Source organism: Entelurus aequoreus, linkage group LG22 (genome assembly GCF_033978785.1).
Source record: "Entelurus aequoreus isolate RoL-2023_Sb linkage group LG22, RoL_Eaeq_v1.1, whole genome shotgun sequence".
Taxonomy (NCBI): domain Eukaryota; kingdom Metazoa; phylum Chordata; class Actinopteri; order Syngnathiformes; family Syngnathidae; genus Entelurus; species Entelurus aequoreus.
The window spans coordinates 44,976,398-45,002,506 of NC_084752.1; the positions used below are offsets into that span (position 1 = coordinate 44,976,398).

The 26,109-nt window shown below is 38.3% G+C and overlaps 1 protein-coding gene across 3 annotated transcripts in view; it reads right to left on the bottom strand.

Annotated features, from left to right (window-relative positions):
- Positions 1-3,265: 3,265 nt before the first annotated feature.
- Positions 3,266-26,109, bottom strand: part of LOC133639513 (cilia- and flagella-associated protein 251-like) — a 125,495-nt gene continuing 102,651 nt past the window's right edge. Inside the window, exon 4 of one of the 3 annotated variants that reach the window (XM_062032865.1) lies at positions 3,266-3,671. In XM_062032865.1, coding sequence (XP_061888849.1) covers positions 3,411-3,671 — 261 coding nt within the window. In that variant the 3' untranslated portion in view covers positions 3,266-3,410. The remainder of the gene's footprint in view (positions 3,672-26,109) is intronic. The other 2 variants (XM_062032864.1, XM_062032866.1) reach the window with 2 other exon arrangements.

Sequence of the window (26,109 nt, forward strand, 5' to 3'; positions counted from 1 at the left end):
AATACACGTTTCAACCACTTGTGGCAGCAACGACAAGATCAAACGGACAGAAAAAATGTAGAGCTAAAGTCAGAGCTTCTTAAGCGCAAAAATTATGAGAGTGAATCTGTTTTTTCATCTGCACTTCAATTTTGTTGACGGTTAAGTTAGGAAACATTTATTGTTAATTTAGTTTATTTTAATACATTATTTTATGTACGGTAAATGTACTTTATGTCAGTTATTTATTTGTCCCTTATGCAGTATAATTGGTTGGTACTATATTTTATAACCAGCCTGTTAAATAAATAATATTTGTGATTAACACATGGTTTCATATCATTTGACAGGGTTGTAAACTGTAATTAAGTTATATATAATTATTGAATATGATTCAAATTAAGAATAAGATGACTAGTCAGGTGTTAATATTTGTAGTGGAAAAGTTGGGTGCTGAGTTTAAAAAGGTTAAGAACCCCTCAGCTACTGATTTTTTTTTACAGCTTTACCAGCAAAAAGGTATGCAATGAGTCCTTTTCATGTTTTACACTAATAATGGATTCAACTGACTTGTCCAGGGTATACCAGGGTTCGAGCCAAGAGTAAATAAGGCTTTTCTACTCACTTGATTTCTCAAAAATAAACATGATTAATGGGGAAGGTGTAGTATAAAGTGGAGGTGCAGTACACAGAGTATGTACTGGTGATGGAGTGGAGGCAACATGTCTGATAAGGATGGGAATCTTACAACCAAGCACCAATTGATTCTGATTCTTGGGGTAACATTTGGATTCAGAATTGATTCTCAATTCAAACCAGTTCTTGCAATATGTTATATGTAGGGGTGCTCAAGTTGTTATTTATTCTGATTCTCAATCGATTCATCGTTTTTGACAATCGGAAAAAATTAAAAACTATTTTGAAGAACAAGTTTTTTGCAAAATAACTTATTTTTGCTATTAAAAACATTGGACGACGATTATTGACCTGCTTGTTATTGAAACAGTTTCTTAAATTGACCAACTTCTTGGTAACTTTTACCAATTTAGTCAACATTGCAGCATAAGCTCACGGCGCCGCTAAAAATACATCATCTGTGTTAGCGCTTATACTTAGACTTAGACAAACTTTAATGATCCACAAGGGAAATTGTTCCACACAGTAGCTCAGTTACAAAGGATGGAAAAGATGGAAAGGACAATGCAGGTATAAAATAGACTAAAACATATATACGTAATATTTACATAATATACACTACCGTTCAAAAGTTTGGGGTCACATTGAAATGTCCTTATTTTTGAAGGAAAAGCACTGTACTTTTCAATGAAGATAACTTTAAACTAGTCTTAACTTGAAAGAAATACACTCTATACATTGCTAATGTGGTAAATGACTATTCTAGCTGCAAATGTCTGCTTTTTGGTGCAATATCTACATAGGTGTATAGAGGCCCATTTCCAGCAACTATCACTCCAGTGTTCTAATGGTACAATGTGTTTGCTCATTGGCTCAGAAGGCTAATTGATTATTAGAAAACCCTTGTGCAATCATCTTCACACATCTAAAAACACTTTAGCTCGTTACAGAAGCTACAAAACTGACCTTCCTTTGAGCACATTGAGTTTCTGGAGCATCACATTTGTGGGGTCAATTAAACGCTCAAAATGGCCAGAAAAAGAGAACTTTCATTTGAAACTCGACAGTCTATTCTTGTTCTTAGAAATGAAGGCTAATCCACAAAATTGTTTGGGTGACCCCAAACTTTTGAAGGGTAGTGTATGTACAGCAGGGGTCACCAACGCTGTGCCCGCGGGCACCAGGTAGCCCGTAAGGACAAGATGAGTAGCCCGCTGGCCTGTTCTAAAAATAGCTCAAATAGCAGCACTTACCAGTGAGCTGCCTCTATTTTTTAAATTGTATTTATTTACTAGCAAGCTGGTCTCGCTTTGCTCGACATTTTTAATTCTAAGAGAGACAAAACTCAAATAGAATTTGAAAATCCAAGAAAATATTTGAAAGACTTGGTCTTCACTAACTGACAAAGAAACAGATAACAGATTTGGTCTCTAGTTTAAAGTGTGACATGATTTATTTAAAAATTTGAGAGTTGACTTTAGTATTTTACATGAGTTATTATTTGTAAAAACATGGTGCAAAGTAATTCATGATTTGTTAAAAAATGTTAGTGGCTAGCTAGTTAAAATGGGATATTGTTATTTCACAAGACTGTCTTAATAGTGATCATTTGAAAATGTTCAATTTGAAAAATGTGCACTTAGAGAAAATATAAAAATAAAGTGTTGCATATTGATATTTATCTGTTTCTATATATATTTATTGTGAGAAATCATTAAGATGATCAGTGTTTCCACAAAGATAAATATCATTAATTATTAATAATAACATAGAGTTAAAGGTAAATTGAGCAAATTGGCTATTTCTGGCAATTTATTTAAGTGTGTATCAAACTGGTAGCCCTTCGCATTAATCACTACCCAAGAAGTAGCTCTTGGTTCCAAAAAGGTTGGTGACCCCTGATGTACAGTATATGATATATACTAATATATTATATTATATGTTTGTATCATATATACAATATACAACAATTACCCTGTACAATATTACAGTATATGTAACAGCTGCAGCATAAAATAGAGAGTCAATCCAGCAGAATACAGACATTATAAACAAAGAGAAGTAGCTAACATGTCAGGTATCAGGTAATAGACAGATATCATCTATTGCTGTATGGCGAGTGATTATACAGCTGGATGGAGTGTGGAATGAAGGAATATACTAACAATATCACTAATACTTGGTTAAAATTCAGGTCACGAGATGTAAATTAAGTATTGTTGGAGGTTTTTGGAGGTTTTTTAGAGGGCTTCATGGGCGGAAAAGTGTACTCCAATTAGCTGCATTGTTAGCTGCCTCGTACTTGCTGTATATTACAAGGTAGAATGCAAATTGTCTTACCTAGGTAATGTGAATAATCGGTGAAATCCCCAAAAAGACCAGTTAGTTCCCCTTTAACGATGCTACTGAAGATGCTTCGCAATTTTAGAAATCTATCAAATCAAAATTCAGAACAGAGTAATATAATGAAGTAGAAAAAGAGGCAGAAACATTATATCTTATCGCGCTGACATTTCCATTTACCAAGCGATAACTTCTGACAGACTACTCCTCCTTGATAGGCTGCCTACCGCGTTAACGGCTTCATTTTCAACCCGCAAGGAAGACTTCTTCAGACTCTCTTAATGTAGTCCCGACTAACTGCTGAGAGTGCTCTTTAAGTTGCTATATAACAATATTTATCAAAGCTTTTAGGATCTGCATGTGGGAAAACAAGAGAGGGGTGCTTGGTAGACATCAAGGTCTCAGCGGCACACCATTGGCTTATACAAATGCATAATTGTAGATGACAGGCGTCAAGGGCGGATGCAATTTGACAAATTAGCAGACCTTGGAGTAGATGATATCCGAGCAAAGCCGACAAGATATGGCTGTGAAGCAACATGAAGTACAAGCTCTGGAATGAGTAATCTGCTGTCCCATTTACTGGTGAGGCCATGCTGCCCCCTGGAGGCAGCAACATTTACACGCCACAGCACACCACAAAGGCTCAAACGAGCATTTTTACTGGTGCATGAGAAGTGGTGGTTTCTTGAAATGAATGAAGTTGTTCTTACCTGCGTTCATGCGAAGTCACAAACAGATGGCGGGGGAAGGGATGGAGGGACACCAAGGAGAAAAGAAGACAGATTTCGGTTAGTGAGGGACTTCATTTCAGAAGGTAACGCGTTGCAATGACTTGTAGCTTCAAAGGCAAGTGCTACACAAACAGAGCTGCATGACTTAATGGTTACAACAAAACCACAGAGCCCCTCGGTATGTGGATGCACCCAGTCTGATGTGGGCTCGGATGCCTTCACAGATGGGTGGAAACCAAACTGACGGTACGGACCCACATTCCTTCCTGTGGGAGCTCAATCATGAAAACAGCTTCTGAACTGCTGCATTTCTTACAAGTCACACCTTTTCAAGCCGGTAAAACAAATTGTTTTGGTCCGTGAAAATACCTCAAGATATTTTATGGACGTACTCTGATCCTTTAACAGTTCCACAGATGGACCTCTGTGTGAGGAGGGCCGTAATGATGGCGTTTATTGCGAGCCATGATGAAAGTTCTGCCGTTAGCTCTGTTTTGGGTCGCAACAAATCAATGCCAGTGGCAAAGATTGGAATCTACCGAATTGTATGAAGAAGAAGGATTTGTCACTATAAGACTTTAGAAGGAAGAGGAAAGAGAGTTGGGCTGAAGAGTTTTTTAGTGACTGTTGGGGAGGATAGTTGAGCCTAGTCTATAAAATCCACTACACCTCCCTGATACCGAAGTACATGTCAAACTACTTCCTTAACGTAAATGACCGCCATAACCACAACACCAGGGGGTGCTCCACTAACCACGTTAAACCCAGATTCCGAACTAACAAAGGTCTTAACTCATTCTCTTTCTATGCCACATCAATGTGGAATGCGCTCCCAACAGGTATAAAAGAAAGGGCATCTCTATCCTCCTTCAAAACCGCAATAAAAGTTCACCTCCAGGCAGCTACAACCCTAAACTAACACCCTCCCCGGATTGCTAATAATCAAATGTAAACAATCAAATGCAGATACTTTTTCTTTTTCTTATGCCTTCTGATCTCTCTCTCTCTCTCTCTCTCTCTCTCTCTCTCTCTATGTCCACTACTTGATGTCCATATCCCCCCCCCCCCACCCCCCCCACCCCCTTCCACACCCCTGATTGTAAATAATGTAAATAATTCAATGTGATTATCTTGTGTGATGACTGTATTATGATGATAGTATATATGATAGTATATATCTGTATCATGAATCAATTTAAGTGGACCCCGACTTAAACAAGTTGAAAAACGTATTCGGGTGTTACCATTTAGTGGTCAATTGTACGGAATATGTACTTCACTGTGCAACCTACTAATAAAAGTCTCAATCAATCAATCAATGCATATGTGAATTGTCCAACTCTTAACTAAATGTCTTAGATTACCGTATTTCCTTGAATAGCCGCAGGGGCGCTAATTAATTGAAAACCTCTTCTCACTCCTGCGTTTACCAAAAGCATGCGGGATTGACAAGCATGCGTTAATTATTTAAAAACCTCTTCTCACTCCGGCGCTTACCTTATCATGAAAAGCACATTTAATAAAAAAAAAACGTTATTATGGTCTTACCTTTAGGTATAAATGAGTCCATGCGCAGCTCCTATAGAAGTCTTCCTTATCTTTCTTCAGTTTTAAAAGTCTCTCTGTCTCAATGGAGATCTTCCTTTAAGTACTACGTCCTGCTTCGATTGAAAGTCCAGTTTAGAAAACTGTTTTATTTTAGATATGTAATCCTCCATGGTAAAAGTGCAAGCAAACAATGGCTCCTCACTCTTGCTGCCTGTTGTCTTCTTCTGCAGCACCGGTCTTCTGCAGTACCAGCAGTCGCAAGAAGGATCACTAGCGCCCTCTACCACCAGGAGGCGGAAGTCATTTAATGACTCATATTTGACCCGGCGGAAGTGCCAAGCATGCGCTAATTATTTTGCGAAACGAGTTTGACCCGGCTGTAATTCTAGGCAGGCGAATACTATATTCCCGGCGGCAATTCAAGGAAATACGGTATAATTAGGGCTGTCAAAATGAACGCGATAACGCGTAACTATAACTATCTAACGGCACTTTACCCTCGGGCCGTGCCGTAGAGGGGGGGAACTTGGCTGCAGTTCACTTTGAGCCACAAGCGATAAAGAAAATGCTACCTTATGGATATATCAAGTTCAAAACACAGCAAAAACACGCACTCTCCAAAAAACGTAATAAAACCAAAATAAAGAGGTGCACGGCAAAAAGTGTACTTCAAGAGAACGCGAGGCCAGCAACACTCGTGTCCTTCTAATAATTTGAATACAAACTGCACAGGCGCTACCAAACACACTGGTTTTCGAAAATGTCTTAATGAGTCCGCAGTTTTCGACAGGAAGTGATGCACTTAAATAGTCACAGCTGTGGTCAATCACTTGACATAACAATAAATCAAGAACAACTTCAAAAATGAAAGTGCACAACTAATAGACAACATGGAAAATTGTACAAAGTAAATCAAAGATTCATTACAGTATCAAAGGGGAAATAAATAAAGCAATAAAAAAATGTGGGCAACCATTATAATAAAACTTTATTGCTTTATTTATTTTCCTATGATACTGAACGTTTGATTTATTTTGTACAATTTTCCATTGTGTCTATTATGTGTGTACCCAGTGGAGTGTACACACTTAGTTGATCACCTTATGTTGACTTGTTTTATTGCTAATATTTACTGTAAGTTATCTTGTAAAGTATGCAGGATGTCTGTTTTTATGGACAACAGACGAAATGTAGCTTTTGTAGCTAATGTTGGCATATTTACTGTGATACGTTGCTCATATGCTGATGGATATGCAGTGTCCTAATCAAATAAAGTTCTTCAATTCAAATTTCAAAATGCCGCCTGGAGCTGTGCTAACTATCCGCCAGTCAACTACAGACATGCTAGCTTTACGTTTGAACATTTTGGTTTGCTTCCACTAATAGGCTAACCTAGCATGAATTGATTAACGTGGACCCCGACTTAAACAAGTTGAAAAACTTATTGGGGTGTTACCATTTAGTGGTCAATTGTACGGAATACACTACCGTTCAAAAGTTTGGGGTCACATTAAAATATCCTTATTTTTCAATGAAGATAACTTTAAACTAGTCTTAACTTGAAAGAAATACACTCTATACATTGCTAATGTGGTAAATGACTATTCTAGCTGCAAATGTCTGGTTTTTGGTGCAATATCTACATAGGTGTATAGAGGCCCATTTCCAGCAACTATCACTCCAGTGTTCTAATGGTACAATGTGTTTGCTCATTGTCTCAGAAGGCTAATTGATGATTAGAAAACCCTTGTGCAATCATGTTCACACATCTGAAAACGGTTTAGCTCGTTACAGAAGCTACAAAACTGACCTTCCTTTGAGCAGATTGAGTTTCTGGAGCATCACATTTGTGGGGTCAATTAAACGCTCAAAATGGCCAGAAAAAGAGAACTTTCATCTGAAATGCGACAGTCTATTCTTGTTCTTAGAAATGAAGGCTATTCCACAAAATTGTTTGGGTGACCCCAAACCTTTGAACGGTAGTGTATGTACTGTACCGTGCAATCTACTAATAAAAGTCTCAATCAATCAATCAAAAGCATGATGTTGTAGTGTGTACGATAACTAACATTTGTGTCCTCCATGTTATAACCAGCATCATAGATAAAGTATCAAAAATAAAAAACAATGTAATATGCAACATCTGTTGTAAAGGCTCAAACTTGAGCAGCTCACCAGCGTCTTATAGGAACAAGCCGCATTTGAATTGTTTTGTTGACCAACTCAGCAACCATTTTTTTGGTGAAAAAAATGTAGATTTAAAAGAGTACTATTGTTTTTTTGACATAACTCCTTGTGGCGCTGTAGCTCAAGTATGCACAGGCAGAGACCTAAATCTAAAAAGGACCTTTTCATGCAGTCCAAGTTTAACCCAAAGTGTCCAAACAGTCTCATTAATTCTACTTAGATCAGCTGGTGTGTCTTTTTCAAATGTAAGTTAGGTTTCAGAAACATGCTCAGAAGATTCTTTCCCCAACGTCTCTTACAAGAAGGCAAAAATGTTGCGTTTGACTTAAATCCAAGTTACAAGTAGCGCCAGTGAAGTTGAGCTATAAACTGGAGGTGCCTAATGTTATCTGCAGAAGCATGTAGCTACATTAACATTAATCTTCTCAGAATCCCAACATTCATCCACAGGAATGCTAAGGGGGGATGAGGAAGGCGCCCTGATAACCTTGCCCTGCAATGTTTTTTCCCTTCAAACTTAGACTGAAATCATCATCATCATCTACGGAGAGCTATTTTTGGGCTGAACACGGCTTTACTTGTCAGAGGAAGGACGGCATTTAAGGTCAGAGCAAATAAAGACTACAGATTACAAGGCCCCAGAAGCTGGCAGTCATGTCCATCCAACCACAACACTGAGGCCTGCATAGTGTACATGCTTCTCTCAGGGTCAGATCAAGAAGCAGGTATCTTATGTACACTAAATATCGTCACTTGGTCACTTGGCAGGAATTCTTATCCAAGTCCGCCAGGGTGTAGGTTCCCCTGAGGCCACCCCCAAGGCCCCCTGGAGTCATTTAAGATGGGCATATGTTGTAAGGATCAAGCTCTAATCGGAGTCAAGTATTGTCGATTGTGTTGGGTTGGACAACGGTCTGACTTTAGCACGCAAGCAGGTCTGGGTGATATGGCCTGAAAATCTAATCTCAGATTTTTTCACCAAAAATTCGATTTCTGATGTTTTTCCCTACTTTTTAAAGAAACGGGTGAATACTAAAGACACAGACAATTCAAAACAAGTTGTTCTTTTATCTGATCAAAAACTAGTAGCTTGAAACAACACTGCATCTTACTCTTGGCAATATTCTCATTTGTAGAATGTTGTTCTTTTCAGACTAGATATAAATTGTACTTGATGGAATCATTTTCAAATAATTAAATTATCGTATTTTCCGGACCATAGGGCACACTGGACTATAAAATGCACTGCAGATAAGCGGGTCTATACAGGTCTTTTTTCATACAAAAGGCATACCGGATTATAAGGTGCATCAAAGGGGTCATATTATTATTATTTTCTAAATGTAAAAGACTTCCTTGTGGTCTACATCAGTGGTCCGCGGACCGATTGGTACCGGGCCGCACAAGAATTAAAATTTTTTTTTTTTTTTTTTTTTTTTTATGAAATCAACATAAAAACACAATATATACATTCTATATCAATATAGATCAATACAGCCTGCAGGGATACAGTCCGTAAGCACACATGATTGTATTTATTTATGTAAAAAAAAAAAAAAAGTTTTTAAATACACCCTTTTTTTAAAAAATACAACCCCCTCCCCTCCCTCACCGGTCCGTGGGACAAATTTTCAAGCGTTGACCGGTCCGCAGCTACAAAAAGGTTGGGGACCACTTGTCTGCATAACATGTAATGGTGGTTCTTTGTTTAAAATGTTGCATAGATCAGTGGTCCCCAACCTTTTTGTAGCCGCGGACCAGTCAACGCTTGAAAAGCCGGGGGGGGGGGGGTGGTTTTTTTTTTTTTTTCATAAAGAAATACAATCATGTGTGCTTACGGACTGTATCCCTGCAGACTGTATTGATCTATATTGATATATAATCTATATATTGTGTTTTTTATGTTGATTTAATAAAAATAAAAAAAATAAAAATAATAATAATAATAATTTATTTTATTTTTTTTAATTATTATTATTTTTTAATTTCTTGTGCGGCCCGGTACCAATCGGTCCGCGGACCGGTGGTTGGGGACCACTGGCATAGATGACTGAAAGAGTGATGATGTCACGTTATTGATGGGAAAATGTATTTTTAGACAATATGATTTGCCTCAGCGGCTAGGAGACCCAGAGAGTAACAAGCAGTACAAAATAGATTAGAAAGGACAGATTTTAAAAAATATAATTACAAAAAAAATATATATATATATATATATATATATATATATATATATATATATATATATATATATATATATATATATATATATATATATATATATATATATATATATATATATATATTTTTTTTTTTTTTTAACTTGGGGCTTCCTGCGGGCCGGATATTGGTGGCGGGGCGGGCCGTAGTTTGGGGACCACTGGTGTAAAATGTTTAATCTACGTTTCCTTGCAACTTATCCCCAAACGTCATTGTTGAACTGCTTCAAACGTAACAATCTTTGATGAATGGTCATAGACTTTTTGGTACTGCTCTGACTCTTTAGATTTCTGCTGGAGTGTGAGTAACAGGCCGCTGGCACACACCCGCTGAGGTATGCACATCCATACACATACACCTTACTGCAGTTAAATATAGAGCCACTTGATACTTCACCATCTGGATGTCAATACCGGGAAGAGGCAAGGTTCAGGCTGGGGTTTTTAAGTTACATTTTCCAAAGGTTGTGCAGTTTGAACAGAGAAAATCTGTAACTCCCCATCTTTTTATCGAATACCTAACAACAGGAAAAAGGTTGATTTTCAGACAAGATGCGAAAACAAGGCAGTAAAACCCCCTAGCCTAGAGCCTCTATCAGATATTTTTTTAAAAAGGGTATGACAGAAGAAGTTTTACAGAAGTCAAGGACTGCAGCAAACGTCCAATCTGCACTGCAGTGCAACACAAGTGGGGGCCAAGATGGCCACGCACTGTGTGGTCAGTCAGCAGGGTCCATACAAACCTTATCAGTGACAGCCTATTAAAGCTATATTCACACGCTGGGGGGGGGCACCTTGTGGAAGGTCAGCCATGGGAAAAGCACCACATTAAGACAGAAGTCACAACAAGATGACATACTAGTTACAGGCATGTCTTAAACCAGGAGTGTGCAAACTTTTCCCACTGAAAGATGTAACAATATGTGGGCCATTTGGATTTTTTTCATTTTCAAAACAGATACATAAAATTGTTTTTGTTTTTTTTACCTTTAGCGCTCGCTCCTCCTAAGTGAGGTCCCGGGGACCCGGAAGGCACTCAGTCATAAAAATGTCAAAAATGAGTAATATATATATATTTTTTTTTTAATTGTTATTGCAATGCAGACGGCTATTTTTGGACACACGAGGACTCGCAACCTTATCTTTTTGAAGCTGAATATACCGAGGATGAACTGTTGCTCATAGCAGCGAGCACGAAGGAAGGGTGAAACGTCCAGAAGCCGAGAGAGTGAGGTCGGTGTGACTTGCCGGTGTAAATGTGGAACTTGGAGCAAAGCTATTTCGACACAAATGGCATTCAAAATAAACTTGAAAAAAACGTCACCAGCCAGTTGGACCAAACGCACAACTGTCCATGGAGTGAGTCACTTTAAAGTACCAGTAGAGTGGAAAAACAAATTGACTTTATGTAGTTAATTGTTAGGGGTGTGGGAAAAAATTGATTCGAATTCGAATCGCGATTCTCACGTTGTGCGATTCAGAATCGATTCTCATTTTTAAAAAATCTATTTTTTATTTTTATTTTTTTTATTCAATTTTTTTTTTTTAATTAATCAATCCAACAAAACAATACACAGCAATACCATAACAATGCAATCCAAATTCCAAACCCGACCCAGCAACACTCAGAACTGCAATAAACAGAGCAATTGAGAGGAGACACAAACACGACACAGAACAAACCAAAAGTAGTGAAACAAAAATGAACATTATCAACAACAGTATCAATATTAGTTACAATTTCAACATATCAGTGATTAAAAATCCCTCATTGACATTATCATTAGACATTTAGTTTGTGACATGTGATGCAAGTGTAAGTCACTGTGACACTATTGTTCATTTTTTGTAATTTTTTTTTTAATTAATGTTTGTAATGATAATATCAATGAGGGATTTTTAATCACTATGTTGAAATTGTTACTAATATTGATACTGTTGTTGATAATATTCATTTTTGTTTCACTACTTTTGGTTTGTTCTGTGTCGTGTTTGTGTCTCCTCTCAATTGCTCTGTTTATTGCAATTCTGAATGTTGCTGGGTCGGGTTTTGTTTTGAAATTGTATTGCATTATTATGGTATTGTTGTGTATTGTTTTCATTCATTAAAAAAAATAAAATAAAAAAAATAAAAAATCGTTTTTTAATCGAGAATCGTGTTGAATTGGAAAAAAAAAAAGATTCTGAATCGAATCGTAACCCCAAGAATCGATTTTGAATCGAATCGTGGGACACCCAAAGATTCACAGCCCTATTAATTGTGTTTCATTGTATTCATTAAACCATATCCAATTGTATTTACAATCCGCAAAGTATGGGAAAACATAGTTTAAACATCACAAAACGCAACTAATTCAGTCAGCCATTTTGATTATTCCGCTCTGAATACTTTCGGCTATTTCCGGAGATTGCCGTCACAGTAGTAACGCTTCTGCACTCTGACCATGTTATCAGATCGGTCATACTGTACATTCGCAAACATTGGAAAGAGATGTGCTGTTAATGCTAGGTTCACACCAACGGCGCTTTGACGGAATTTTAAAGCGGCATGCAAAGCGGCGTTATAGCGTAACAAAGCCTGATTAAAGCGTGAGGGTCCTAATGGATTGTGGGAAAGCTTGTAGTGAAGCGGGACATGCGGCAAGTTCGCCAAAAATTTTTAAACGGTTTAAAAAAATTCTGCGCTCTGTCAAGAATGTAATAAAGCGCCGAGAGTGTATGAAAGCGTGAAAAAGCTCAGCAAAACTTGACTAAAAGCGTAGGAAAGCTTAACAGATCTTGGTTCAAAGCGCAATAGGAAGTGACTGTGATATTGACTAGTGACATTGAAACTTGTATGTAAAACCAACACAGGATTACAAATCCATTCTCTTTTGCATCATTGCCTTTTTTATACGATGATCATTGTTTCTGTACTTCTGCTGTTTGATGTTGCACTTTGACATTACTGTCTATCATTTTTCTGTATGAAAATGTTAAAGGCCTACTGAAATGAATTTTTTTTTATTTAAACGGGGATAGCAGATCTATTCTATGTGTCATACTTGATCATTTCGCGATATTGCCATATTTTTGCTGAAAGGATTTAGTATAGAACAACGACGATAAAGATTGCAACTTTTGGTATCTGATAAAAAAAAGGCTTGCACCTACCGGAAGTAGCGTGACGTAGTCAGTTGAACATATACGCAAAGTTCCCTATTGTTTACAATGATGGCCGCATGAAGTGAGAGAGATTCGGACCGAGAAAGCGACAATTTCCCCATTAATTTGAGCGAGGATGAAAGATTTGTGGATGAGTAAAGTGCAAGTGAAGGACTAGTAGGAGATCTCCTGAGGATTGAGGAAAACCCCTCATGAAACAGGCCTGTAGAGATGAAATAGTCTTGTGATTTTTTCCCACACATACATATATATATATATATATATATATATATATATATATATATATATATATATTCCTGCATCCAATTTTTTTATTTTATATTATATTTCTCTTATTGATATGAAGACAGTGGTAACTTGCGTTATGTATGAGTCAATACAGGGGATAAGACTGTAAATGATAACCAAGCTGTTATTGGCTAAGGCAGGGGTCGGCAACCCAAAATGTTGAAAGAGCCATATTGGAGCAAAAATACAAAAACAAATCTGTCTGGAGCCGCAACAAATTAGAAGCCATATTACATACAGATAGTGTGTCATGAGATATAAATTGAATTAAGATGACTTAAAGGAAACTAAATTACCTCAAATATAGCTACAACTGAGGCATAATGATGCAATATGTACATATAGCTAGCCTAAATAGCATGTTAGCATCGATTAGCTTGCAGTCATGCAGTGACCAAATATGTCTGATTAGCACTCCACACAAGTCAATAACATCAACAAAACTCACCTTTGTGTATTCACGCACAACGTTAAAAGTGTGGTGGACAAAAAGAGACAGAAAAAAAAGTGGCATAAAACACGTCCTAGAAAGTCGGAGAAAGTTATACATGGAAACAAACTAAGGTGAGTTCAAGGACCGCCAAAATTAGTAGGACAAAACGGCGCTTGTCAAATACTCCAATCAGTGAAGCATGTTTAATACAAACAGTGTGCTTTATAACAATAAGGGAGGTTTGTGTCATGTTTGTCCTCATTTAGAAACCATATTAAAACAAAAAAAAATTGTTTTTTTTCCCCTCATCTTTTTCCATTTTTCATACATTTTTGAAAAAGCTTCAGAGAGCCACTAGGGCGGCGCTAAAGAGCCACATGCGGCTCTAGAGCCGCGGGTTGCCGACCCCTGGGCTAAGGTGACAAACTTTAGGTGGCATCATGTTGCGTCTGGACATGTCTGGTATGGTTACTGTATATGCAGCTCAGGTCAACACGGTCCACCAATAGTTTTCACTTTCAGCTGTCAAGTCATGGTAGAAAGAACCTTGAGGTAAATGGATGCAGCTCTATATATAACCTTTCAATGGAGTCATCATCAAAAAAGCTTCAACGTTTGCAGCTTTGTCCTCAGCACCTGCTCAAAGATGTAGTTGCTGATACGGACATGGTTGGCGTGGGAACTACGGGATCGTCTTACTGCACAGCCAGGGTGTGGCAGGCTGAGCAAAGTTATAACACTGCTGACTACAAAAGTCCAACAGTTGTATATTTACCAAAGAGTGATTGATGCCCATTCCCTTAGCTTAGACACCTTCTGCATACTTGTATCCATAGGATGCATGCTTTATTCACTGAGATATCAAGGTCCGTATCCAATTTTGAAAGAAAAAAATCAACTTTTTTTTATAGATTTTACAGGGAATTGTCAAGCAATCGTGGTTCAGAAAGGCCTTGAAAACCCTGGCTTTGTCATTGAGTGGAGACAGCTGACACAATGCATGCTTTCAGCCTGGCAAGCAACACACTCCAACATGATACCTTCCTTCACTCAAACACACCTTTTTACCACTGAAATCACACCACACTCTTTTCTCAGAGGGATGGGTGCTCAATTCGCTACTTTTATAGGCCCCAATGGAATCGGTACTACGGAGTACCATATTTTGATAACTTTGTTGCAGCCGACGTCATGCCCGGTTGCAAACTCAGCACCGGCTCAAGCATTTGGCGAGCAAACAGGCGTATCCCGTAGCACAGTGTTTTTCAACATTTTTTGAGCCAAGGCACATTTTTTGGGTTGGAAAATTTTAAGGCACACCACTAGCAGAAATCATTAAAAAACGAAACTCTCTTGACAGTAAAAAGTCGTCGTCGCAATTGTTGGATATGACTTTAAAGCATAACCAAGCATGCATCACTATAGCTCTTGTCTCAAAGTAGGTGTACTGTCACCACCTGTCACATCACACCCTGACTTATTTGGACTTTTTTGCTGTTTTCCTGTGTGTACTGTTTCAGTTCTTATTTGCGCTCCTATTTTGGTGGCTTTTCCTCTTTATTTGGTTTTTTCCTGTAGCAGTTTCATGTCTTCCTTTGAGCGATATTTCCCGCATCTACTTTGTTTTAGCAGTCAAGAATATTTCAGTTGTTTTTATCCTTCTTTGTGGGGACATTGTTGATTGTCATGTCATGTTCGGATGTACTTTGTGGACGCCGTCTTTGCTCCGCAGTAAGTCTTTGCTGTCGTCCAGCATTCTGTTTTTGTTTACTTTGTAGCCAGTTCAGTTTTAGTTGCGTTCTGCATAGCCTTCCCTTAACTTCAATGCCTTTTCTTAGGGGCACTCACCTTTTGTTTATTTTTGGTTTAAGCATTAGACACCTTTTTACCTGCACACTGCCTCTCGCTGTTCCCGACATCTACAAAGCAATTAGCTACCGGCTGCCACCTACTGATATGGAAGAGTATTACACGGTTACTCTGCCGAGCTCTAGACAGCACCGACACTCAACAACAACACATCATTTGCAGACTATAATTACTGCTTTGCAAAAAAATATTTTTAGCCCAAATTAGATAATCTCTCACGGTACACCAGACTATATAGTGTGCCGCAGCACAGTGGTTGAAAAACACTGCCGTAGCAGACTGCCTCGGGCGAATGTTGCAATTTTCCACGCCAACAAAGCAAGCGTACTTGATAAAAGTAAGGCTACATTTTTCAAAATGCACTCTCTCGATGCCAATTGGATATGCCATGCACATGCTAGCGATTAGCATAGGGGATTTTACATGGCGATTTCAACGCCACCGAATTTGGTGATGAAAACTATAACTAAGATGCACGTTGCAACCAAACGGCTGCTGTGTAATAAGTACAACACTTACAGAATAAACACTTTGTAGGGCTCAACAAAAGACAAGACTGACACATTCAACTTAATGGCAAAGACTGCCTTCAGATTCTGGCAGATTAAAATGAATGCATGCTTGCATCAAGTGGACAGCACAGTTATTATTAGCTCAGGGTGTTAAATAAAAAAATAGATTTGATCATATAACAAATTAACGTTTATTACCACAAGAACACGCACAAAAGTACCGGAAATTGGTTCAGGTATTGATTGATAGGTCCTGCCGATTGGTACAGAATCTGTTCAAATGTGAAAGGTAGCCATCCTTACTTTTGTTTATCGTAGGGATCCCATGACCGTTGTTTTATTTCTCAATTACGCTGCGAAAAGATAACATTTCCATTATGAGGGCTTACAACAGACTGGTGTTTAGGGAGGTCTTTATTGGGGAAATTACCGCTTTATCGCAAGCAGTTATTGAATCAAAATGAATCATTACAACCTAATTAGAGGGAACGGTTTTATTTATTTGTAAAGCCCACGGGATACGATGGCGAATTAATAACAAAATTATGTTAAATGCATCTGTGGGATGATTAGTTCCTTTAAAAAATCAGCGGTCTTGTCCACAATTATATGGCAGATAAGATGAAAGGAGTTGTACATACACAGATTTAGATGTAATTCACCAACGTATTGATTTCTAATTCTTTGCTTCATCAATCATCAGAAATACTGCTTATTTTCAGTGAGCTGACATAATACAATATAATACAAATGGTTACTTGAAAGGACAAATGTCACCACACTTAGTGTGTGTGTGTGACAATCATTGCTACTTTAACTTTAACTTCCTAGTTTAGTCGCTGTTTCAAGTGGACAATGTTGAGTTCTGGACAGGGCGGTTGAGTGTGTTGCTATTTTCCCAAACAAATGTTCCGTCTCATCACAATGACAGCACTCATGCACATAATCATGTTTCATCAAACATATATTAACGTTGTTGCCCTAGGGCAGACCTGGGCATTCTGCGGCCCGCGGCCCGCATCCGGCCCTTTGTGCGTCCCTGTCCGGCCCGCGTGAGGCCAATTATAAATTACAAAATAAATTTTAAAAATTATCTATGTCGAGTGTGCAATACAACGGTGCTGCTTTTGTTTTGAAAAGCGTTATTTGTATTACTTCCGTGTGGACGTATGCGTGTGCGTGATTGTGAGTGATACAAAATAAAGTTGAAAAAACATCTATGTCGTGCGCGCAATACAACTGTGCTGCTTTTATTTTGAAAAGTATTATTTATGGGCGTGTGTCCGTGTGTAACCTGCGAGTGAAGGTGCACATGCAGCGACAAGTGATGCACGGTTTACACCCGAGACGCTAAAAAGAGAAAAGTTGATGAGGAATGGCGTGTTTTCAACAAGACATGGACTGCCAAGCAACGTTCCCTCTAAGGTGCGCGCCTGCGCAATTGCGCACTGCTCAAGCGTCTGCTGCGCGCAGCAAATATATGCCGCGCACCAAATCAAATCCCATCTGAATTCTAAACAAAATAAACATATTTATTCTATGTAATTTTGCAATGCAACTTTGAGTGACAGTGACAACAAGCGGCCCTAACGGTGTTCGTCAACACCGTTCAATTGAACACCGTTCAATTATTGTAACGTCTATCGAGATGCTTCGAGGCCAGGAATTATATTGATCACTTTATTGAGCAAAACTGTTTATATTCGGACATAACCACACCAAAAACATGAGTAAAACACTTCTATCTGGAAAAACGAGTCATTTTCTGCCGTACAAACCAGGCCAAAACCAACTTGTCATCTGTCACCAACACGCATACCACTAAACCACTGGTGCGTTTATGGCCACACAAAAAGTCGGACAACTCAAACACCACACAAAGTTACACTATGACTCCTCAGTCATACGTGTGCTTATTTTACTGTCATTTATTATTAATGTTAATTTATTTATATTAGTCATGGAATGCTGTTACACACACTATGTTGAAGTTTTACTATTATTATTAATTATTATTATTATTATTATTATTTATCTTACGGTATACATCAAAAATAATATTGAGCAAAATTTAATTAAAATATTGTCGATGTGGCCCTCCAGCAGTGCTCGGGTTGCTCATGCGGCCCCCGGTAAAAATTAATTGCCCACCCCTGCCCTAGGGTAAACTGGGCAACACATGGCACACTGACAAAGCTTAACCTATTGTTAATATAACAATCTACAAGGTTAATATAGGTTGCTTCTCTTTCTTCCCCTCCATTTTTCTGCTTTCTTTTGTATCTCTAGTTATCATTACGTATAGTTGCATTTGAACAACTGTATTGTTGATAATAGAGGTAAATTATTGGTATTGTTCATTATCAATAGCACTATTTCTATTGGTATTTGTATTGCTGTAGTGTAATAATGCTCATTGTCATTTCTGTATTATTATTTATTTCGCTAACTGCTTCTTTGCTATCACTTTTACCTTCATATTTGTACATGTCCTGTTTGCTGATGTTGCTCTATTGTTGTTGTTGTTTTTGTCTCTCTGTCTTATCCCCCTCTTGTCCCCACAATTCCCCCCTCTGTCTTCCTTTTTTTCTCTTTCTATTCCCTCCTGCTCCGGCCCGGCTGCATCAAATGATAATATAAATACATTTAATAAAGTCAAATACAAATAAGGCAACAAGAGAAGTATCCCACACTTCTCTTTTGTAAAGTAAATGTGAACAGCCGATAATGGGCATCTACATCTACTATATGATTTGCCTGAGAAGCTGGACAGGACAAAAATAAATAAAACTGACAGCACTTCACTCACAATTATGTCAATTTCCCTGATATTATTTGGCGTTGCGCAGCGGATTTCGTTTTATTGGCCAACCCTCTGACTCCATCCGCGGTTACGTGAATGCTAGATCGTATTGCCCCTTTTTTTTGTTGAATTTAGTGATGATTGATGACACATACTAGCGTTGTTAGTAGGGATGTCCGATAATGGCTTTTTGCCGATATCCGATATGCCGATATTGTCCAACTCTTTAATTACCGATACCGATATCAACCGATACCGATATCAACCGATATATACAGTCGTGGAATTAACACATTATTATGCCTAATTTGGACAACCAGGTATAGTGAAGATAAGGTACTTTTTAAAAAAATGAATCAAATAAAATAAGATAAATAAATTAAAAACATTTTCTTGAATAAAAAAGAAAGTAAAACAATATAAAAACAGTTACATAGAAACTAGTAATTAATGAAAATTTGTAAAATTAACTGTTAAAGGTTAGTACTATTAGTGGAGCAGCAGCACGCACAATCATGTGTGCTTACGGACTGTATCCCTTGCAGACTGTATTGATATATATTGATATATAATGTAGGAAGCAGAATATTAATAACAGAAAGAAACAACCCTTTTGTGTGAATGAGTGTGAATGGGGGAGGGAGGTTTTTTGGGTTGGTGCACTAATTGTAAGTGTATCTTGTGTTTTTTATGTGGATTTAATATTTAAAAAAAATTAAAAAATTTAAAAAAACGATACTGATAATAAAAAAAACGATACCGATAATTTCCGATATTACATTTTAACGCATTTATCGGCCGATAATATCGGCAGACCGATATTATCGGACATCTCTAGTTGTTAGGGCTGTTCTTGTCTCATGTAAGGACTGTGAATGATAGGCAAAATTCCAAAAAGAGTGCAATTCCCCTTTAAATTAAGAAAAAGCAATTGGGTTGTTAAAACAAGACAACCATGTGTAAGAGTGTAGGAGCAGGAAACTGAGGGTTGTTAATGTTGATTAAAAGTATTAAGAGCTGCCAAAAATCTAATGTTCCAGCTAGGGCTGGGCGATATATGGAATATACTGGATACATGGCGGGTTTGTCTCTGTGCGATATAGAAAATGACTATATGGTGATATTGGAGTATAAGTTCTCACGCAGTTGCTTTTAGCTGCGGGCATTAAACTGCATGCGTTTCTCCCTCCATCTTGTCTCTCCTTCTCACAGAGACTTAAAACAAGCGCACCTTCTTACATACGTCACGTGTGCAACGTCACACACTCCCGCGAAGCACAGAGGCAGCGATAGCGACATGGTAACGTTAGCTGTGATGCTAACAGAGTGGTGCGTGTGGTAATACGAGAGAGAGAAGGTGCCAATCTGGTAACAAATGAAGGAAGAATTAATTCCCACTAAAAACAGCAGGGGATCCATCGTCTGGCGGTGGTTTGGCTTCAAGCGGGAAGATGCTGAACAGACAACCGTAATATGTCAAGTATGCGGCAAAAGCCTTGCTACAAAAAAGTAGCAGCACTGCTAATTTGTAGCATCATTTGAAAAGTCACCCGCTAGAGAATAAAGAGTGCTTGAAACTCCGCGTGTCAACATCTCCGTGCGGTGCCACACCAACAAAATGCCCAAGCAACCATTTCCACATCAACACCGTATGAAACAAATAGTCAACAACAGAAGGAGATAACGTCCGCAGGAACCTACCACATAATGAAGGACATACACTATTTGATGTCCTATTATGCAGCTCATTTTTATGTGACACTTATTGAAATATCTTGTGTGACATCATGCACAAAAGTGCACTTTATTTGTTTTAAACTATTGTAGTGGCGTTCTGTACAAAAGGTGCACTTTAATTTAGTGTTGTTTTGATATGTCATCATAGTGACATCATGCACAAAAGTGCACTAATAGCTTGTTTTAAAATGTCTCTGACAATCTTGCACTTTCTGTTTTGGAAATGACATGAATGTTTGTGTCACTGCTTAATAACTGTTTCATAAATACACTTTTAGTGGTGATTTCCCTCTCTGCATGAAAGTTTAAAAGTAGCATATATTAATGCAGTATGAAGAAGGCCGATAAATGCTTTAAAATGTAATATCGGAAATTATCGGTATCGGTTTCAAAAAGTAAAATGTATGACTTTTTAAAAGGCCGCTGTGTTCACGGACGTAGGGAGAAGTACAGAGCGCCAATAAACCTTAAAGGCACTGCCTTTGTGTGCCGGCCCAGTCACATAATATCTACGGCTTTTCACACACACAAGTGAATGCAACGCATACTTGGTCAACAGCCATACAGGTCACACTGAGGGTGGCCGTATAAACAACTTTAACACTGTTACAAATATGCGCCACACTGTGAACCCACACCAAACAAACACATTTCGGAAGAACATCCGCACCGTAACACAACATAAACACAACACAACAAATACCCAGAACCCCTTGCAGCACTAACTCTTCCGGGACGCTACAATATACACCACCCCCTAACCCATGCCCACCTCAACCTCCTCATGCTCTAACAGGGAGAGCATGTCCCAAATTCCAAGCTGCTGTTTTGAGGCATGTTAAAAAAAATAATGCACTTTGTGACTTCAATAATAAATATGGCAGTGCCTTGCTGGCATTTTTGTCCATAACTTGAGTTGATTTATTTTGGAAAACCTTGTTACATTGTTTAATGCATCCAGCGGGGCATCACAACAAAATGAGGCATAATAATGTGTTCATTCCACCACTGTATATATCGGTATCGGTTGATATCGGAATCTGTAATTAAGAGTTGGACAATATCGGAATATCAGATATCGGCAAAAAAGCCATTATCGGACATCTCTAATGTAGACACATAGAATCATCATACTGCTGTGATTATATGCATCAAGTGTTCATTCAAGGCTAAGGCCAAATATCCACATATACACTACCGTTCAAAAGTTTGGGGTCACCCAAACAATTTTGTGGAATAGCCTTCATTTCTAAGAACAAGAATAAACTGTCGAGTTTCAGATGAAAGTTCTCTTTTTCTGGCCATTTTGAGCGTTTAATTGACCTCACAAATGTGATGCTCCAGAAACTCAATCTGCTCAAAGGAAGGTCAGTTTTGTAGCTTCTGTGACGAGCTAAACTGTTTTCAGATGTGTGAACATGATTGCACAAGGGTTTTCTAATCATCAATTAGCCTTCTGAGCCAATGAGCAAACACATTGTACCATTAGAACACTGGAGTGATAGTTGCTGGAAATGGGCCTCTATACACCTATGTAGATATTGCACCAAAATCCAGACATTTGCAGGTAGAATAGTCATTTACCACATTAGCACTGTATACAGTGTATTTCTTTAAAGTTAAGACTAGTTTAAAGTTATCTTCATTAAAAAATAAGGACATTTTAATGTGACCCCAAACTTTTGAACGGTAGTGTATATGGTGAATTGTAACATGGCCTAAAAATATCCACATATTAATAAAAGGCCATATCACCCAGCCCTAGTTCCAGTCAGACATCTAAACTCACCCGTCGGCGGCGGAAAGTCAAACCCTGAGCAATGATGTTGATGCTGAATATTTTGAGAACTTTCTGAGGCAGTAAGGGTTCCTCTGCGACATCCTCCGCCGGGTCCGACGCCGTGCTCGCCGCGGGAACGTGAGACATGCCGTCCTTCCCGTTGGACGACTTTCTCCGGGCACTGCCGGACGAGAAACGGGGGATAGGGCAGTGCCGCAGCATTGCAAAACAAGAGCCAGAAAGTGATGTTCGACCGAGGAGAACCGGCCCGCTGATAGAACGTCTTAGACTAACGTTACCAAGACTTATCCCGACAGTAAAGGAGCTGCTGAAGGCCACCCTTTAAAGTCCTTGTGGGGTGTGAAGTCAGCGCCAAAGCAGCTGCTGTGACAGCCTGAAAAGAGGACGGGTCTACCCCTCCCATGCAGAGGCACTGTGGAATCTGCTCTCATGGCCGCTGGCGATAGAATCCGTCCCACCGGTCCCCCGACAGAGTCCACGTGTCCAAAGAGCTTCCTTACTGTGTGGTCATTTCTCTCGAACCTTGACCCTCCTTAGGCGCCTTAGACAAGCGCTCAAGTCCAGCCCATTTAACAGCGTGGACATTCCAGGAATATCGTGACTTGTGTGTCAGCAGGGAGGATGAGGAGGACGTTATTTCAGGGTGCGACAGCATAGTCCTCAAAGGTTAATATGTGTCAGATAAAAGCAGTCAGAGGTTGCATGACTGAGCCTCTGTAACACTCACAACATTAAGTCCAGGCTAGGGCTGTCTCCATACCAATATTTTGGTACAGGTACTAAAATGTATTTCGATACTCGTCGATACTTTTCTAAATAAAGGGGACCACAAAATAATGTTATTATTGGCTTCATTTTAACCAAAAATCTTAGGGTACATGAAACATATGTTTATTATTGCAATTTAGTGCTTAAATAAAATAGTGAACATACTAGACAACTTGTCTTTTAGTAGTAAGTAAACAAACAAAGACTCCTAATTAGTCTATGCAGTAACATATTGTGTCATTTATACACCTATTATTTTGTACACATTATTAAAGACAAATGGTAGAAAATGTATTATTAATAGAGATGTCCGATAATATCGGTCTGCCGATATTATCGGCTGGTAAATGCGTTAAAATGTAATATCGGAAATTATCGGTATCGTTTTTTTTTATTATCAGTATCGATTTTTTTTAATTTTATTTTATTTATTTTTTTATTAAATCCACATAAAAAACACAAGATACACTTACAATTAGTGCACCAACCCAAAAAACCTCCCTCCCCCATTTACACTCATTCACACAAAAGGGTTGTTTCTTTCTGTTATTAATATTCTGCTTCCTACATTATATATCAATATATATCAATACAGTCTGCAAGGGATACAGTCCGTAAGCACACATGATTGTGCGTGCTGCTGCTCCACTAATAGTACTAACCTTTAACAGTTCATTTTACAAATTTTCATTAATTACTAGTTTCTATGTAACTGTTTTTATATTGTTGTACTTTCTTTTTTATTCAAGAAAATGTTTTTAATTTATTTATCTTATTTTTTTTTATTCATTTTTTCAAAAAGTACCTTATCTTCACCATACCTGGTTGTCCAAATTAGGCATAATAATGTGTTAATTCCACGACTGTATATATCGGTTGATATCGGTATCGGTTGATATCGGTATCGGTAATTAAAGAGTTGGACAATATCGGCATATCGGCAAAAAGCCATTATCGGACATCCCTAATTACTAATCTACTTGTTCATTTACTGAAGAGTAAATGAACAAGTAGTTAACATTAATATCTGCTTACTTTCTGTTTTCAACATCTACACTTCTGTTCAAATGTAATAATCACTTATTCTTCTCTTGTTGGATACTTTACATTAGTTTTGGATGATACCACAAATTTGGGTATGGATCTGATACCAAGTAGTTACAGGATCATACATTGGTCATATTCAAAGTCCTCATGTGTCCAGGGACATATTTACTGACTTTATAAACATAATATACTTTTTTTTAATTTAACTAAAGATGTTGTGATGCCAAAAAATATCATAATCATAGTAGTATCGACTAGATACACTATTGTACTTGGTATCATTACAGTGGATGTCAGGTGTAGATCCACCCATGGCGTTTGTTTACATTGTGACGGCGGTGAGCTATTGCATCCTCCTACGGTGTGTAGTGAAGCATGTTTAGCTATTCCTCGTCCTGCAGTGATAATACTTGTAAGAAACTTACTTTATTTGTCGCCATGGAGGCCAGGATTAGTGATTTAGAAGTAGCTAAAACACTGTGGATGGATGTTAGCCGCTAACTAGCTAGCCATGTCTTAAAGCACCTCTTCCTGAGGGTGTTTCAGTGTTATAACTTCACCTTTATTTTTTACACCAAAATGCGTCCATTCTCTATTTTCTGTCTACACACTGTGTCTGCTTGTAAGTACTCTGTGATTGTGTGCTGCCGAACATGCTCCTGATGAGTCTTGTGGAGAAATAGGAGGATGTGAACTTAGCCTGGTGGTAGTCAATCCAAAAACTAAGGTTCCAGGTACTGAAGTTGCAGGTGACGTGCCACCTTACATTGTTCCACTACTTCATGAAACCACTGTAGTTCTTGGTATTATATTGTTTCCCAAACCATATTTCTGATCTAAAAGTGTGTTTTCTTATTTAAAGACATGTTACATGTTATAATTGTGGTGTTTTAAAGAGGAACTGCAGGTTTTGGTCTGTCATTCACAACCTCTACGTAAGACAAGAACAAATATACACATATTTTTTTATGCATTGTAAATGGGAGAAGTCTATAGCGTCCATAAAGCCCTCGGAAAAACCGCCAACCATTTTTTCTATTTAAATATCGTGACCTGAATATTAACCAAGTGTTAATATATAACTGATATCCCATTATTTATAGGTATTTTAAACAAAATGTGCAAAGTGTTTAGTTTAAACTCAAAACCACATTACTGTACCTACCAGTGTTCTAAAATGGATTTTTAAAAAGTAATTAATTATAGTTACTCGTTCCCCTTTGAGGGGGCTAAGCACCGATTAATTTGATTTCAATATATTTAAATTGGCAATGTTTGTAAATTAGACTTAGATTTAGACTTCCTATTTATTGTCATTCAAATGTGAACTTTACAGTACAGATAAGAACGAAATGTTGTTGCATTAGCTGATGGTAGTGCAGGATAAAAGAGCAATAAGGTGCAGATATAAATAAATAGATTACTGTACAGATAAATATATTGCACTTTTGCATATGCATCCACGTTTATGGATGTATGTTATATTTAGGGATGATGCTCGAAACCGGTTTTCCCGGTTGTTCAATAAGAAAAGAACCAAGTTCTCGGACTCGAATCCCTTTATGAGAACCGGTACCCGTTATTGAGACCACTATAGTAAAGAAAAAGAGTTGGTTGTTTATTCGAATCCCTGGGAACGAATCCCGTCCCGACAAGAAATGCCCCGTGGGACATGACAAGAAATGACGTCACGTAGCTCAGTCATTAGGCGCAGATGGGGGAAAGCAGGAAAAAAAAATGGACCGGAAAAAGCGCTCCAAGGCATGGCTTCATTTCACCAAAAAAAACGAGGAAGCGGCAATATGCATGATTGCCAGGCTTCGCTCTCGTGTAAGGGGGGGAAGCACAACAAGCGTGTCGTGTCTTCGAAGCAGCGGCAGAGACCACGAAGAACGCCCATTTTCTTCTGCCAGCTGCCCAAGTCCCAGCTACAGTGGCGGTGACGCCGGTGAGTAACTAACGTTAACTGTTGCCGGTTCATTTCCATATCTGTAACTTTACCTCTTATGTCAACCAGGACTGCAGTAATGTTAGCTAGAC